The 15694-nt window shown below is 43.3% G+C and overlaps 1 protein-coding gene across 7 annotated transcripts in view; it reads left to right on the forward strand.

The window, feature by feature from the left end:
• Window positions 1-15694, forward strand: part of ANKRD17 (ankyrin repeat domain 17) — a 102242-nt gene that overhangs the window by 63942 nt on the left and 22606 nt on the right. For 3 of the 7 annotated variants that reach the window (XM_083582296.1, XM_083582298.1, XM_083582299.1), the window contains exons 13-20: window positions 116-259; window positions 4965-5067; window positions 6887-7645; window positions 10326-10474; window positions 11523-11634; window positions 12529-12674; window positions 13856-13998; window positions 15197-15410. In XM_083582296.1, the coding sequence (XP_083438422.1) occupies window positions 116-259; window positions 4965-5067; window positions 6887-7645; window positions 10326-10474; window positions 11523-11634; window positions 12529-12674; window positions 13856-13998; window positions 15197-15410 (1770 nt within the window). The remainder of the gene's footprint in view (window positions 1-115; window positions 260-4964; window positions 5068-6886; window positions 7646-10325; window positions 10475-11522; window positions 11635-12528; window positions 12675-13855; window positions 13999-15196; window positions 15411-15694) is intronic. The other 4 variants (XM_083582297.1, XM_083582300.1, XM_083582301.1 and 1 more) reach the window with 2 other exon arrangements.

Raw genomic sequence — 15694 nt, forward strand, 5'->3', positions numbered from 1 at the left:
GTTTTGTAAAATGTTAGATATCATGTAACTTACCGTTTTTGGGTTTTTTTAGAATTTAAAACCAAAATAGATCTTTCAGTGTGGCTCCTTATTTTAACCCATGATTTCTTTCCAGGATGGTTCAACCATGCTAATAGAAGCCGCTAAGGGTGGTCATACCAGTGTGGTTTGTTACCTGTTGGACTACCCTAACAATCTGCTTTCTGCTCCTCCGCCCGAGTCCACCCAGCTGACTCCTCCATCTCACGATTTAAATAGGGTAAGATTTAAAGCGGCAGCACGCTTGCCCCCTTCTAAAATGTTTTAGAGTCAATTTCTTAGTGATGAATTTATTGCCTCTCATCTGAAAAGTAGGTGTTGTAGTCATCAGATATTGTAGAAGTCCCGGTAATCTTCAGTGAGAAACTGCTGAAATTCAAAGGAAATACTGCCGTCTTTTGTTAGATGTAGCTTAATCCTTGCCTTCCAGATCTGCAAGAAAACTATTACAGAGGATTCTTTGCTTGGAAAGAGTATTTTGCTTATCACTTGGTTGGGCTTACTTGCGCCTCAAGTGGACCAAGGCAGGAGCATCTTTTACAGGAAATAGGCTGGCCACTCTTCAGCTTTTGCTCCTTCTTCAACAAAACAGTCACATTCTCCTTTGGCTCCTCTTAATCCTTCACCTTGGCTTGGCAATTTACTTCTTCTGTGATTCACTCTTTTTACGGTTCTTTTTCTGTATTTTCTAAAAATAAAAAAGATTAGAATCCTCCCTTTCCCTCCTCTCCACGGACTGGCTTCTGGGACAAGCGGCCCGCCTACCATTTTTTTCTCGTATGGACGAAGCAGTGAATGATCTCCCCATCCCAGGGAGCATTGGATCGTCCTCTGTAGGGTGGTGGCAATATACTGAGACCTACCAACCCACAGGCTTTAATTTTCAGCCCTTACGGAGGCAGCTTCAGCTGGGGTGGATTCCTTGAGACATGTCCAGGCAGCACTAGTCAAGATATGGGCCATTCCCCACCCAGACTCCCAAGCCACAAACGCATCCTACCAACGCTCCCAAGCAGGCCAGATTAGGCCTTTTGGGGCCCATGGCTTCCCCATAGCAGTTGCGTGTGGCATTCCTTTCACCACTGGAGCTCTTATCCTCCCTTATATGGAGAGATGGCAGCCTTGGCCCCACAGAAAGCCCCAATGGATGATAATGGAGCCTAGCAGCTCAGTAAGGCCTCATGCAAAACATGCACTTTCAAGGGCCTGCAACAGTGGACAGGCAGGAAAAGAGGACAAGCAGGCTACAGATAGCAAGGCAGAATGAAGGAATACAGGGCAAAACAACAACATGTTTTTCTTCGAAGGGACAGCAGGGGACAGGTTCAGCACCTCCAACCTTCACCAAGAACCCTCAAAATCACCAAAGGCTCCATCAGCGACAAAGTTCAGGGGTGTTTGTGTGTCGCTTTCAAGTATTCATACATAGTTGGCACCACTCAACGACAGATCAGTGGGTTCTGAATATCATCTACAGTTGCTGCAAAGAATTCATCAGATATCTCATCACTCACCCTGCCTCACCCTCTACATACCAGATTGGGGGGGGTGTGTGTGTACAGCATCTGATCAACATGGCAGCAATAGATCCAGTACCCTCAGAAGAACACTCATCAGGTGTCTACTCAGTCTTCTTTGCAGTTCCCAAAAAAGACCACAAAGCCTGGAAGGCAGTACTTGATCAGAAGGATCTCAACTGCTGGGTGATCAAAATTTTCTGAATGGAATCCCTAGCCCCCATCAAGCAGTCCCTTCATCTCAACAACTTCATGACATCCATAGACTTACAGTATGCATACCTGCATCTTCCTATTAATTCCAAGTACCACAAGTATCTCCAGTTCTTCATTGACCTGCACCATTACCAATTCATAGCACTCCTGTTTGGATTGGCCTCATTTTCAAGAGTCTTCATGAAGATAATGGTTGCCCTGGTAGCCCACCTCCACCAACAGGGCAACCACAACTACCAGTACTTAGACAACCTCCTCATCCATTCTCCAACAATGAGCCAGGTGGCCCGCCATCTTTAGGGCATTTTGAGGACCCTCCAAACTCACAGATTCATCATCAGCCAGGAAGAGCCATTTCCTCCATATGTAGTTCCTCATACATCTTTGTCCACTGATAAATGCCACCTGTCTTCTGAAAGGATCGTCAAGATCAAGGCAGCAGCCACGTTCCTTATATCTTCCAAAAGGATGGGCATCATGTTATTGGTTTGTATCCTGGGCCTATGCATGTCAGCCTCACAAGTCTCCCCGTGGACCAAGCTTCAAGTGAGACCACTCCAGTGGTTGATCATTCACAGCAAACACTGCTACATCTCAGTCCCTCCATGCCTAAGAGAGACCATGTGCTGTTGGAGCAGGGATTGCAACCTCTGAAAAGGAACCCAATTCAGAGATTCCCCCAAAGACAACCATAACATCAGACACTGCCAGCCTACAGGGCTGGAGAGCACATTGCGAGAGGCAACTGGTCAAGGTGGACTGGATACCTGTTGAGTCACAGCACAGCATCAACTGGCTTGAACTTTAGCACGGTTGGCCACTTAGCACTTCTTCCACAGCATGCCTCTGTCTCACATCCTAATCAGAACGGACAACACACGTGTTTGCTCCTATGTCAATGGGGAAGGCTGGACCAAAGCAGTGGATTGGTAACAGGAAACAACATTATTCCTGCTCTGGATTTGAGAACTCCCTTCTCAGCGGAACACATGTCCTGGATGTCCAACACACAAACTGACTGGTTGAACTGCACCAGACTGAACCCAGGGAAATGGACACTACACAGTGCATTATTTCAACACTTTCAGTAAGTCCTAGGTCCATTAGACATAGACCTCTTAGCCTCCAAGGTGAACCACCAGCTTCCTTACCACTACTCAAGGTTCAAGGATCCAGGAGTAGAAGCCTGGGTCTTGGGGTCTCTACTATGCCTTCCTGCCAGTAATGATTCTGCCCAGAGTTCTTTGCAAACTACAGGGGGGGAGCACAGCTGATCCTGGTGGCTCCCTATTGGGATCTTAACCATGGCAGTGAACAAACCCCCCAACGGACACTTCTAACCAGACTAGACTTCATTTCACAAGGACTAGTCCTGCATCTGGACTCAGCCTAGCAATACCTAACTGCCTGGAAATTTGAATGGCAATGTCTGAAGAACTAGGAGCTCTCACTGATTTCCATAATTGTGCACTCCCAACACCCCTTCACCCACATCTACCAGATGATTTGGAGGGCCTTTCTTAAATGGCCCAGGCCCAGGCAAGTTTTGGCGGAAACCACCTCCATCCCTGACTTACTGGTGTTCCTACAGGAAGGCCTTCAACAAGGCCTCAAAACTTATACTCCTAAACAACAAGTGGTGGCCAATTCTTCTATAATATTAATAATAATAATATCTGACTGAGTTGCCCCAGCCACCCTGGGCTGCTCCCAACAAAATATTAAAAGCATTCTATTCTGGCATGGCCATATATGTCTGCTCTGACCACTCACTAGTAAAACACTTGCTCCATGAAGCCGTTCTCCAAAGCCCTCCAGTTATTCACCGTTTTCCTTCCTGGAATCTTCACAAGGTGCTCTCAGCTCTCCAATGACCAGCTTTTGAGCCACTGAAACAAGTACCATTGAAGATCCTCTCTTTTCATGTCCTGTTCCTGGTTCCATCACCTCAGCCCACAGAGTCTTCAAGATCAATGCCCTTTCGGTAGCAAGGCATCTCGGTGTCTTCCATAGTGACAGAGTGATTCTCCAGTTGGGTACCACCTTCCTTCCCAAGGGGCTGTTTCATTTTCCGTAATAAGTCATCTTGCCCACCTTCTGCCCAAATCCATCACACAACTTGGAGAAGGCTTGGGGTTCCCTTGATGTTTGCCCAACTCTGAAGGTATATATTGCCCATACAAAGGACATACGACAAACTTCCTCCCTCTTTGTCTCATTTCACCGCTTCTTCCTGGAGCAGAGGGTGACACCAACTATGCTTCCCAGATGGATAAAAGCATCCATTTCACTGTCCTACAAAGCACAGAAACTGCCTGTTCCCAAACAACCGACCGCCCATTCCATGAGAGCAGTGGCAACTTCTGCTGCTTTTTCTACAAATGCCTCCTTGTTAGAAATATGCAGAGCAGTGACCTGAGCGTCCCCAAGCACGTTCACCAGGCACTTTTAAGTTGGATGCCTTTGCTTCCTCTGAAGTGTTATTTGTTGAGGGTCTTACAGCAGGCTCTCCCACCGTAATAACTTGTTGCAATCGAAACCCACCCTATCTGGGTGATCTTTTGTACGTCCCAACCCAGTGATGCTACGCTAGCAAGCGAAATAGTACCATTGTACCTACCTGAAGGGTAGATCTGCTGGTCTAGTGTAACATCTCTGGGGCCACGCTTTTGCATAGCCCGCAACACCTCTTCCCACCTCTATTTGTGCAGTTAGCTTTCAGTTAATGGTTTGGTGTGAGAAATAGATTAATGATATTCCGAATTTCAGTTCTGGACTGTTGATGCTTGTTGAGTACGCAGAACTGAAGAGGGGCCAGCCTATTTTTTTTGTAAAAGCTACTCCTGCCTTCGTCCGCCAGAGGCACAGTAAGACCCAACCCAGTGATACTACATTGGACGAGCAGATCTACCTTCCAGGTAGGCACAGTGGTACTTTTTACCCAGTTAACTCTCTTGAGATGAGTATGTGGACAATTTTGTGACTTCGCACTTGTCTTAAAGCAATTTTCATTACACTAGGAAAGCTCCTTCTGTTAGTACAAATCAAAGCATAAGCCATCCGAAGCTGTAAGTGTTGGTGCTGAGTCTATTGTATGAATTGTGAGGTGTTTACACATGCCACTTCGTTGGAACAGTTTGTTTTGGTCATGTAGGACAACAAAGGATGTAACCTTAGTGTCGCCTGTTCTAGGCTCCTCGTGTACCAGTACAGGCACTTCCCATGGTCGTCCCTCCCCAAGAGCCTGACAAACCCCCTGCCAACGTCGCCACAACCCTTCCCATCAGAAATAAAGGTCAGTTGTAGCTCTATAGATTATCAGTAAAATACGTTTTGTAGGTGTAATGTTAGGATTGCTTTCAATTCTTCAGCATCTCTCTAGTTTCTCTAGTGGGTATTTGTGGGAAACAAAATTATTAAGGGATGTTTTCCAGGAAATCCGTCTTTATGTATAAGTTAGCTAAATTGCTGGCTTGGGTTTTCACATTAATAAGGAGACATTTTTCATGGTGGTGCAACTGAGAGATAATTGTGGTGTTACAATTGTTCTGGCAGAATTTCTGGCTAGCACTACACCGATAAATTTTGATATGCGTGCACTTTGAATGTTGTCATTAAAATAAATAATTTTTAACACATTTATCCTTTTTAAGATACACTTCTCTGTAAAGGATTGTTAATAACTCTCCTATATTTGGGAGAAAGGAGTCAACAACTTATTTAGAAACTGGGGTGCTTGCATTCAGATGAGGGGATGTTGCCTTCTATTTTACTGTGTTTTTGTTTGTGTATTAAAATAAAAGTGTAACTCTGTCCCTAGTGATGCATCTGCAGCTAAATCACTGTAATGTTGCTCAAAGTGGTTAAAAAACAACAACAACCCATGAAAAGACTTGTAATCTAGCAGTTGTTATTCTGCAGTGATGGGATTATTTGCTTTTCAGTTCAGGAAACTCAGATTGGTGGCATGTCTAAAGCCACTTCTTACATAGAACATGGAAGTGTACTCACTGCAGGCTTTTTTAATGATTTCCATTTTTGAAGATTGGGCACTGTGCACAAGCCCTCAAATGTTAAAAGGTAAAGGGACCCCTGACCATTAGGTCCAGTCGTGACCGACTCTGGGGTTGCCACGCTCATCTCGCTTTATTGGTTGAGGGAGCCGGCGTACAGCTTCCAGGTCATGTGGCCAGCATGACTAAGCCGCTTCTGGCAAACCAGAGCAGTTCACGGAAACGCCGTTTACCTTCCCGCTGGAGTGGTACCTATTTATCTACTTGCACTTTTTGGTGTGCTTTCGAACTGCTAGGTTGGCAGGAGCAGGGACCGAGCAACGGGAGCTCACCCCATCGCAGGGATTTAAACCGCTGACCTTCTGATCGGCAAGCCCTAGGCTCTGTGGTTTAACCCACAGCGCCACCCGTGCTAACAAGCTAACATTTTTAGTACGGTACCAATATAGTGTTTAAACTTCATAGAGGCATTCAAAGAATGTGTTTTTGCATTAAACGATGCACACACCAGCCACACTTCCAGCATCCCTTCCCGCTTGACCTCTATCCTTCCCACATTGAGTATGGTGAACTGAAAGGGAATTCTTCACACATTTGGTTTGAACATGCTTAGTATCTCACTGCTGCCGAGAACCTCGGTCCTGCAGGTTTCCAGATCGCGAGGAAGATTCTAAGCACTTTCAGTCAAATGTCCATAGCCTCTTCCTTCATCCCTCCCCAATCAATGCGGGAAGGTTGGGGGTGTAGTGTGGACATGGGAATGGGGTCATATGGACTGCACCCTACAATTTAAGCGCATGTGTGTTCTTTGACTGGCAAGTAGGTTGCAAAGCTACTGCTGTTTATGTACCCTTTATCTGAAGTGCACAGCTATTGTACAATATCTGTACCCTGAAGCAACCAAGCTCTTTTGGTTTACAATCTTAATTCCTCAATAAAATGCTCAGAAGAAAAATAGGTATGTCTCTTTTCCCCATAGAGACAGTTCACCTTTTGTGGATTCCACAATGTGTTTGTGCTTTCTTGATCAGTAAGTCTGTAATGAGAATGCTGTTCACATGCACGTCCATTTGGTACTGAGGGGGTTTCTCTTTCACACAGCCACTTCCAAACAAAAGTCCAGCAACCATTTGCAACCAAACAGCCCAGATGTACAAGGTTACATCGCCAATCAGTCTCCAGAGAGTATTGTTGAGGAGGCTCAGGGCAAACTGACAGAGTTGGAGCAAAGGATAAAGGAGGCCATAGAGAAGAATGCCCAGCTGCAGTCTTTGGAGCTGGCACATGCCGACCAGCTGACCAAGGAGAAGATTGAGGAGCTGAACAAAACGAGAGAGGAGCAAATTCAGAAGAAGCAAAAGATCTTGGAGGAGCTGCAGAAAGTAGAGCGGGAACTGCAGCTGAAAACCCAGCAGCAACTGAAAAAGCAATACCTGGAGGTTAAAGCGCAGAGAATTCAACTTCAGCAGCAGCAGCAGCAACAACAGTCGTGTCAGCACTTAGGACTTCTGACTCCCGTTGGAGTAGGAGAGCAGCTGACCGAGGGAGACTATGCACGGTTGCAACAGGTGGACCCGTACTTGCTCAAAGACGATCCCCAGCAAACGGCGGCCCAGATGGGCTTTGCTCCAATCCAGCCTCTTGCAATGCCTCAAGCTTTGCCTCTTTCTGCGGGTTCCTTACCTCCAGGGTCTATTGCAAATCTTACAGAACTGCAAGGTGTCATAGTTGGACAGCCAGTATTGGGCCAAGCACAACTTACAGGGCTGGGGCAAGGAATTCTGACAGACGCACAGCAGGGGTTAATGGTAGCCAGCCCTGCCCAGACCCTCAATGACACGCTGGACGACATCATGGCAGGTGTGTATAACTTGTTACATACAAGTGCAATGTCGTATGCTTAAAAAAAAAAAAAAAGCAGTTGAGGCATGCCAACATTTTTATTTTCTTTCAGCTTTACAAAGCCTGGGTTGTTTTGGCCCCTTATTTTAGAATTACCTGAAATAGAAGTGAAACCAACATTCACATTTAAGTTTGCTGTTGGCGAGTTACGTTGTCCCTTTTAGTCCCAAGCCCCGGAAGTCAGAGGTTTTTGCCTTGATAAAGGATGCTGTGTTCCTTGCCCGCTCCCATGAATTAATTTCACTCTTTAATTACAGCCCATTCATGTTTCTGAAATACATGAAAAATACTTTGAATTGGCTTGAATTAACACTTTGAATTGTAGAAGAACATTACTTTGGGAAGGAGGACTTGGATAAGAAATTTAATTTTCTACTTTTTTTACTTCCACAGTAATGTTCTGAAGAGATCATAGCCAAGATCGATCTAGCCATATTAATGCGCTCCTTCCAGAGCTCTGTGGCTGCAACAGAGTTCTTCATTCCCTTCCATCCCCATTGCATAAACAGAGCTAAACAAGGAAGGCCTTTTCTGCATGGACCTCCATTTGTGCAAATTGACTCTGGGTTTAAACTGGCATTCCTTTGTTAACCTGAGTTCATGGTTGTTTTGGTTTAGCAGAGTAGGTGTTGCCAGTTCAGATTCATCTGGCCATTCACAGCTAGACATCTTTTGGTCAACGCTTTGAACACGCGAGAAGCAGAAAGATAGCAGTAGTGAAAATAGGGTTGTCACCATAACCTGGCTTTTTAAAGATGCTCTGTGCTGCCATTTGTAAATTTTACTAGTTTACAAGTATTGAAGCTTCGCTCTTCAGTCCAAAGAGTTTACTGTGCAAGTCAAGCTGCCCTTTCTCCTTGCATCTGCCACAGGCCCTTCATTTCATTTCAGCAGCCTTAGCCGGCTTTATTACATATATCTCAAATCCACCCAAAGAGTTCTGACACACATCTGGCTCTTAGGTTATTTTCCCTTAAATATTCCAACTGGTCTGTGACTTGGCCAGAAATCTGTTTTTGGGGTTTTTTTTAAAGTATAGGGGTGAGTTGGAATTTCATTTACACAAAGAAGTTGTTTAGCACCCTTTCAGAAGCTTTGTGGTGATACTAATAGAATATTGGTAATTTTCATCTTCTGATGTATAGACAGCTTGTTTCTTGATACAAGTCATATTGAATCTGAGTTTGAGCAGTTAGTGGTCTTACTGCCCCGTGCTCTCATAGTTATAGCCATGTACTGATACATAAAGATGTTAACCTTAATTATAGGATAAAAGGGATGAGAGACCACAACATGGTAATTTACTTGCTCAAAAAATTCATAATCTGCTGGCAGTTAAGATTTGTTTCAGTGTGTATCAATGTTTTCTAAGACAATTAAAATAAAGATAATGTGAGCTCTGACTCTGAATTTGCTATTTCTTGTTCGACATCAAATTCTCAAGGTTTTGATTTCCCCCTGGACATTTTTTTTGGGTGAGAGAAGCTTCCTAAAGATATTTAATACAATTGACTTAATTGAAGGACCGGTTCACATGTCATCCTAAACCATGACTTCTCTGGGAGCAGGACTTCCCCGCCCCCCCCCTGCTTGCCCTGAATCCCTTTATGTCATTTGTACCCAGGAATCGTGGTTTGTAACAAATTATCGCATTTACTTGAATGTAATGTGCACCTTTTTTGGCGAAATTACATTGCGAAAATTAGGGTGTGCATAAGATACGATGGCGCTTTAGATTCGATTGCAACCTTGAAAAACACCGCTGACATAGCAAATACTTTTTTGGTTTCAAGGTTGTGAAAATTGAGGTGTGCATTAGATTCGATGGTGCATTAGATTCGCATAAGTACAGTATAGTTAGCTTAAACTAGCTTCAGAAAGCATGATTTGAAGTCAGATTGTTCTGAAACTGATATGAGTTTAAACAAGAGGCTCTGGTCTGGATGCCACAACAATCAAACTGTTAAGAAAGGTGAAAGTAAAGCAGTTGTAGTCCTCCTGGCCATGCAGGAAGTGCAGGAGCCCAAGACTCACAGGAATTCCTACATATGGCTGTCTCACTAAAGCATGACTTTGTATGACATGCAAACTGGGCCAGTGCCTTCTTATCCTAGGTCAAATATTTTGAGCATAGTTCCCTGAGTTAAGGAATCCCTATAGTTCCTCTCACTAAATACTCTGATCCATACATAATTGTAACTTGGTGGTTTTCGTTTTTCAGACTGTTGGGTAGAAGCAGAAGTATTTTAAGAGAGATTTGATGGCTGTTGGGTTCTAACAGTCCAGTCCCAGATAGCCATTTTTAAAATGTCAAACCTCTGTTCTATCAAGCCTTCCATTTCTCAGCAACTCTTATCTAGCAGTACATTCCAAACAAGAATTAAATTGGTACAGGCTAAATTTTGGGCTGCTCTCATTAGGGCCAAATGCTGTCACCTGCCCCCATACAGCTGACTCTTCTTGGCTACGTTTTTACCCCAATGAAAGAAAGGCAAGAGCGTGGCATGTTTTGAAGATTGATTCAGCCTAAGGAACACCACTTTTCACTTCTTGCCTAACATGCAGCTTTTAATTAGACCATTTTGAGAAAGTTCTAGCTAATCATACTTCTAATAAGCACAATTGTTCTCTCCAATAGCAGTGAGCGGAAGAGCGTCTGCGGTGTCCAACACCCCTACCCACAGCATCGCGACATCTGTCTCCCAACCTCAGACACCAGCTCCAAGCCCTATCATTTCTCCCTCAGCCATGCTACCGGTCTACCCTGCCATAGATATTGATGCGCAGGTAAGCCAGAAATAAGCCATAGACTCGCATACTCACTCCTCCTCCAGTTCTAAGAAGTTTAAAGCTGCTTCTTGTGTTTTTGAACAACGCGCACTTGCCTGTTACATCTGAATGTAATGAGCTATGATTTGAAGCTAACCATGGTTAGAGAAAATAATCCTGGTTTGTTAGATAAAACTCTTAATACACATGAAGATGGGAGAACACGAGCCCAGTGTTTACCACAGGGTGTTCTTGTTGCATCAAATCCCAGCTTGTGATACAGGAACTGGACTGGGCATGTACATTTACTCAGTTCTGAATTGTGCTTTTGTGTTTTGTTTTTGACATGGAGACAGTAGGAACATTTTTGGGAAGTATGACTCCCAGTTTAAATAATAATAATAATAATAATAATAATAATAATAATAATAATAATAAAAAATTTGTTGATTTATTATTTTTTGTATTTGTATTTATTATTTGTATCCCGCCTATCTGGCTGGGTTTCCCCAGTCACTCTGGGTGGCTTCCAACAAAGACCAAAAATACCGTATTTTTTTCTCTATTAGACTCACTTTTTCCCTTCTGAAAAGTAAGGGGAAATGTGTGTGCGTCTTACGGAGCGAATGCAGGCTGCGCAGCTATCCCAGAAGCCAGAACAGCAAGAGGGATTGCTGCTTTCACTGCGCAGCGATCCCTCTTGCTGTTCTGGCTTCTGAGATTCAGAATATTTTTTTTCTCTTGTTTTCCTCCTCCAAAAACTAGGCGCGTCTTGTGGTCTGGTGCGTCTTATAGAGCGAAAAATACGGTACACTAAAATGTCACACATTAAAAACTTCCCTTAATTGGTGATTCTTTATCAGAGACTGAATTAGATGGATTTCTTAAATTGCACTGTGTTTATTACAAAGCAGCTTTAGAAGCAGAGCGTCTCGTCCAAAGACTCTACAGGCAATAATATTTCACATTTAATGATGTTTGTTGTTGTAGTAGTTAAATGATGTACATTTCCTTCACAAAGTATAAGGAAAGCCATTAACGTGTTGAAATGGCCTTTGTCTTCCAGACTGAAAGTAACCACGACACTGCATTGACCCTTGCATGTGCTGGTGGACATGAGGAGCTGGTGCAAACGCTCCTAGAGCGGGGAGCTAATATTGAACACAGGGACAAAAAAGGTACATGCCTGCTGATCAAGTAATGGTATAAATAGAGTTTTCTGTAGATGACAGATTTACATATGCTGGTTTTGACCTTTAGAGCCCTATGTGGCCTAGGACCCTCATACCTACGGGACCGCCTCTCCTGGTATGTCCCGCAGAGGACCCTAAGGTCCATGAAAAATAATAGCTTCAAGGTCCCGGGCCCTAAGGAAGCCAGGCTATCCTCCACCAGGGCCAGGGCTTTTTCAGTGACGGCTCCGACCTGGTGGAATGCTCTGTCCCACGAGACCAGGGCCCTGCAGGACTTGATCTCCTTCCGCAGGGCCTGTAAGACAGAGCTATTCCGCCTGGCCTTCAATATGAATTAGCCTGATCCTCTGTTCCCTTTCCTCTTCTATGAATAAACCCTTTCTGGGACCCCACATTTAAATTCTTGTTCACACACCTCCTTGCTGGCCCTAGTAGGACCAACTTGGCCACTTAGCCCTGGTGATCATTCAATGTCTACTGACTGGGGTTTCCCCCCAAAAAATGACCCCCGAATTTTTGAATTTTATTGATATTGATGCTGCATTTTATGTTGTATTCTATGCTGTTTTTAAGTCACATTTTAATCAATGTTTTATATTTGCTGTTAGCTACCCTGAGCCTGGTCTTTAAACCGGGAAGGGCAGGGTACAAATAAAAAATCATGATTATTTATGATTATATTCCCGTGGAAGGAGATCCTCTCCATCTAATGTGTGTTTCTGCTGTAGATAACATTTTCCACCTGCAAAATTAATTTTATTCCAGGTGTCCTGTATTAGGGTGGTGGTTGTTGTTTTGGTCTTCTGTTAAAATTTGTTGTTATCTTAGAAATGGGTGCAAGTCAAAAATCCTTAAGCGGTGCCTATTTTCCCCTTCCAGGATTTACCCCCCTTATTTTGGCTGCTACAGCTGGTCATGTCGGTGTTGTTGAGATCTTGTTGGACAACGGTGCAGATATTGAAGCTCAGTCTGAGAGAACCAAGGACACCCCATTATCTTTAGCTTGTTCTGGAGGAAGACAGGAGGTGAAGTAAACAGTCCCTGTTGTTGCGTACTAACTGAAAGCCTTTCACTGTGATTAACGCTTGTCATAGAACTCTAATCCTTGATTCTGAACACACTCCGCAAAAGCTTGTTCAGCTGTTTCCAGTTAGAATTTACAGAATTCTAATCAATTTAAAAATAGGTGTTTCTGATCATCTCATCACTGCTGTACCAGAAGGGGAGGGAGAGCACATGAACTCCAGGCTCGTGAAGGCTAATATTAAACATGTGTCTCCCAAACTGTTACTTCCAAACTGAGGTGCAGTATTAAAATGGCAGCTCAGCCCTGGACACGTAATATTTAACAGGAGTATTTTTTTGCTAACCATATTTTATAACCAGTGTAATCTACCGTTTTATGTTGTTTATTTGATTGTGCAAATTACAGTGGTTCTTGTTTTCAGCAACTTGGTATGTTGTTGTAAGTCACCTAAAGACCGCCCTGTAGTAAATGTCTTCTTTTTCAATATTATTACTGCTATTAGCATATTTTTAATACTGTAATTGTGATTTAAGATATCTAAGGTAGAACCGGGTTAGGAGTTTGTCAAGTCTTCTCTGTTTACTCAGATTTTCCTCGGTACCCCAAAGGGCCAGAAAACAAGGGTGTTTACTAGGTAAAATGGCGGTAGTTATCCAAAGAACTTTATGACTAGCTCCATGTATATAGAATCGTAGAACTTCAGAGTTGGATGGGACCATGAGGGTCATCTAATCCAACAAGTGACACTACTTATTTCAAATAAGGGTTCTCTGCCCCCATTTACCTTATGGAACATGTATTTGAGAAGCTTCCCCTGTGTTTCTATGTTAAGTAGCAAAGCTGCTGTGACATATGAATAAACGATATCTAATTTAGGCACCAGTTGTATATGAAGTTCCATTACAGCCCCAGGTCAATGTATAATCATCTTGCATGGTTAAAGCAGATCTTACAAGTGTTTATACCATGGCTTAATATCACTAGCATGGTACATAACCTTACATTCTCTCTGAGCCACGTGAGCAGAATTGTGTGTTCTACCTGGGGTAACACAGAGATGGCAATAAGCCTCCATTTCCACGCTGCTGCCTGAGGGGCCTCTGACGGCAGTTCTGTGTTCAGGAAGGGAGTGATAATCATTTCTCGAAGGTAACTATTCGTATTTTTACAACAATTCAGGTGGTGGAGCTTCTGTTAGCTAGAGGGGCAAATAAAGAGCACAGAAATGTTTCTGACTACACCCCTTTAAGCTTAGCTGCTTCTGGTGGTTATGTGAACATCATCAAAATACTGTTGAATGCCGGTGCAGAGATCAATTCAAGGCAAGTTCTCTTTCTACGCTTATTTCATGGTGCTCTTGTTTCTTGTTATGTTCTTCCATTCTACCCTAGGTTCACAACAGGGTTCCAGGAGGACCCATCTCATACCGAGAGAAGCTTTAGCCTGGGCTCTTGATCCAAAGAAAGAGAAACAGAGCAAATTACGGCTGGCATCTATGCCCAGACCAGGTGCCCTGGTGGCCCTGTTGCTGCAATATAATTTAGTGGACTTCTAGTGCCTGTTGAATCCTATTGAGATAGATTTCTCTTTTTCTCTCCAGCAGCTATGTGTCGTGTAACAGAATTGATTCTGTGTTATGATTCCTCTACCCTATCTAGTAATGTCAAAGCATCTTCTATGAGTCTTATTTTGATTTCATATGACAGCCTACTATTTACCATTTTACAGCTCAATGATGAACTGTGAAGGGATCCTACTTGAAGATTGAATCCTCTCCTTCTACAGTGAAGAGAAATAGTTGATAGTCTGAAGCAATGGATAGGAGAGGTTTTTGTGCATAGCAATCCTATTCAGTTTCCTGAGCCTTTGCTTTGGGAAACTCTAAAAGCAGCCATCTGGGGAGAATTCATCAGTGGAAACTGTTACTTAAAGAAAGAAAGGAACAAAACATGCACCTTACTGATCAAAGACATAGCTGAACAGGAAACCTAAAATATAAATATACAGAGAGAAATCTGCTGTATAACAAATCCAAAGAGGAACTGAATTAAAAGCTCTTGAAATGATTATGATATTGGCTTGTAAATCTGATTATTGGCTTGTAAATTTACAAAACCTGTTTAAACTAATAGCTGCTAACCATAACTAATTACACTTACAGGTACAGTGGACCCTCCGGATACGAACTTAATTCGTTCTGGGAGTCCATACGTACCCAAAAGGTCCACATCTAGAGGTGCCGCTCCTGCGCACTCATGCGGCGCAATAGAGTGCTTCTGTGCATGTGCGCGTGGCAAAACCTGGTTTGCCACGTTCACAACCCAAAAGTTACGTTACCCGAAGGTAACGTAACCCAAGGGTCCACTTTATATGGCCTCTGTAGCTCCCATTTAGAGGTCTACAGGCAGCTATAGGTTCATATGTACGTGGACTTTCATATTACAGAAATAGGTAAATGCGAATTTAAAAATCACCATGCTATATAAATTTAAAATGTAACCTGTGTTCATTTGTTTCCAGAACTGGTAGCAAGCTGGGCATTTCTCCATTAATGTTGGCAGCCATGAATGGTCATACTGCTGCTGTTAAGCTGCTGTTGGACATGGGTTCTGATATTAATGCACAGATAGAGACCAATAGGAATACTGCCCTGACCCTGGCCTGTTTCCAAGGAAGAACCGAAGTGGTTAGCCTTCTCCTCGATAGAAAAGCTAATGTTGAGCACAGAGCTAAGGTAGGAAGATCTTGGTTTAAATGTCTTCAGCTTAAATTTGTTAGTACTTCTATTACTTTTCACACTCCAGATGTTTGTCTGCTCAATCTTGAAGGTACACAGCCGTTCTATGTCCACCATCAGGGTAAACAAATTTTATTTGCTTCAGTGGAGTGTTGACTTTATATCGTTCCTCACTGCCTTGCGAGGAACTTTGCAAAAGGTGGAATATACAGCAAAAAAATTCATCATGCTTATTTATTTATTACATTTATATACTGCCCTTCTGGCAAGGCGCCCAAAGA

This window comes from Podarcis filfolensis (genome assembly GCF_964270895.1).
Source record: "Podarcis filfolensis genome assembly, chromosome: 13".
Lineage (NCBI taxonomy): Eukaryota > Metazoa > Chordata > Lepidosauria > Squamata > Lacertidae > Podarcis > Podarcis filfolensis.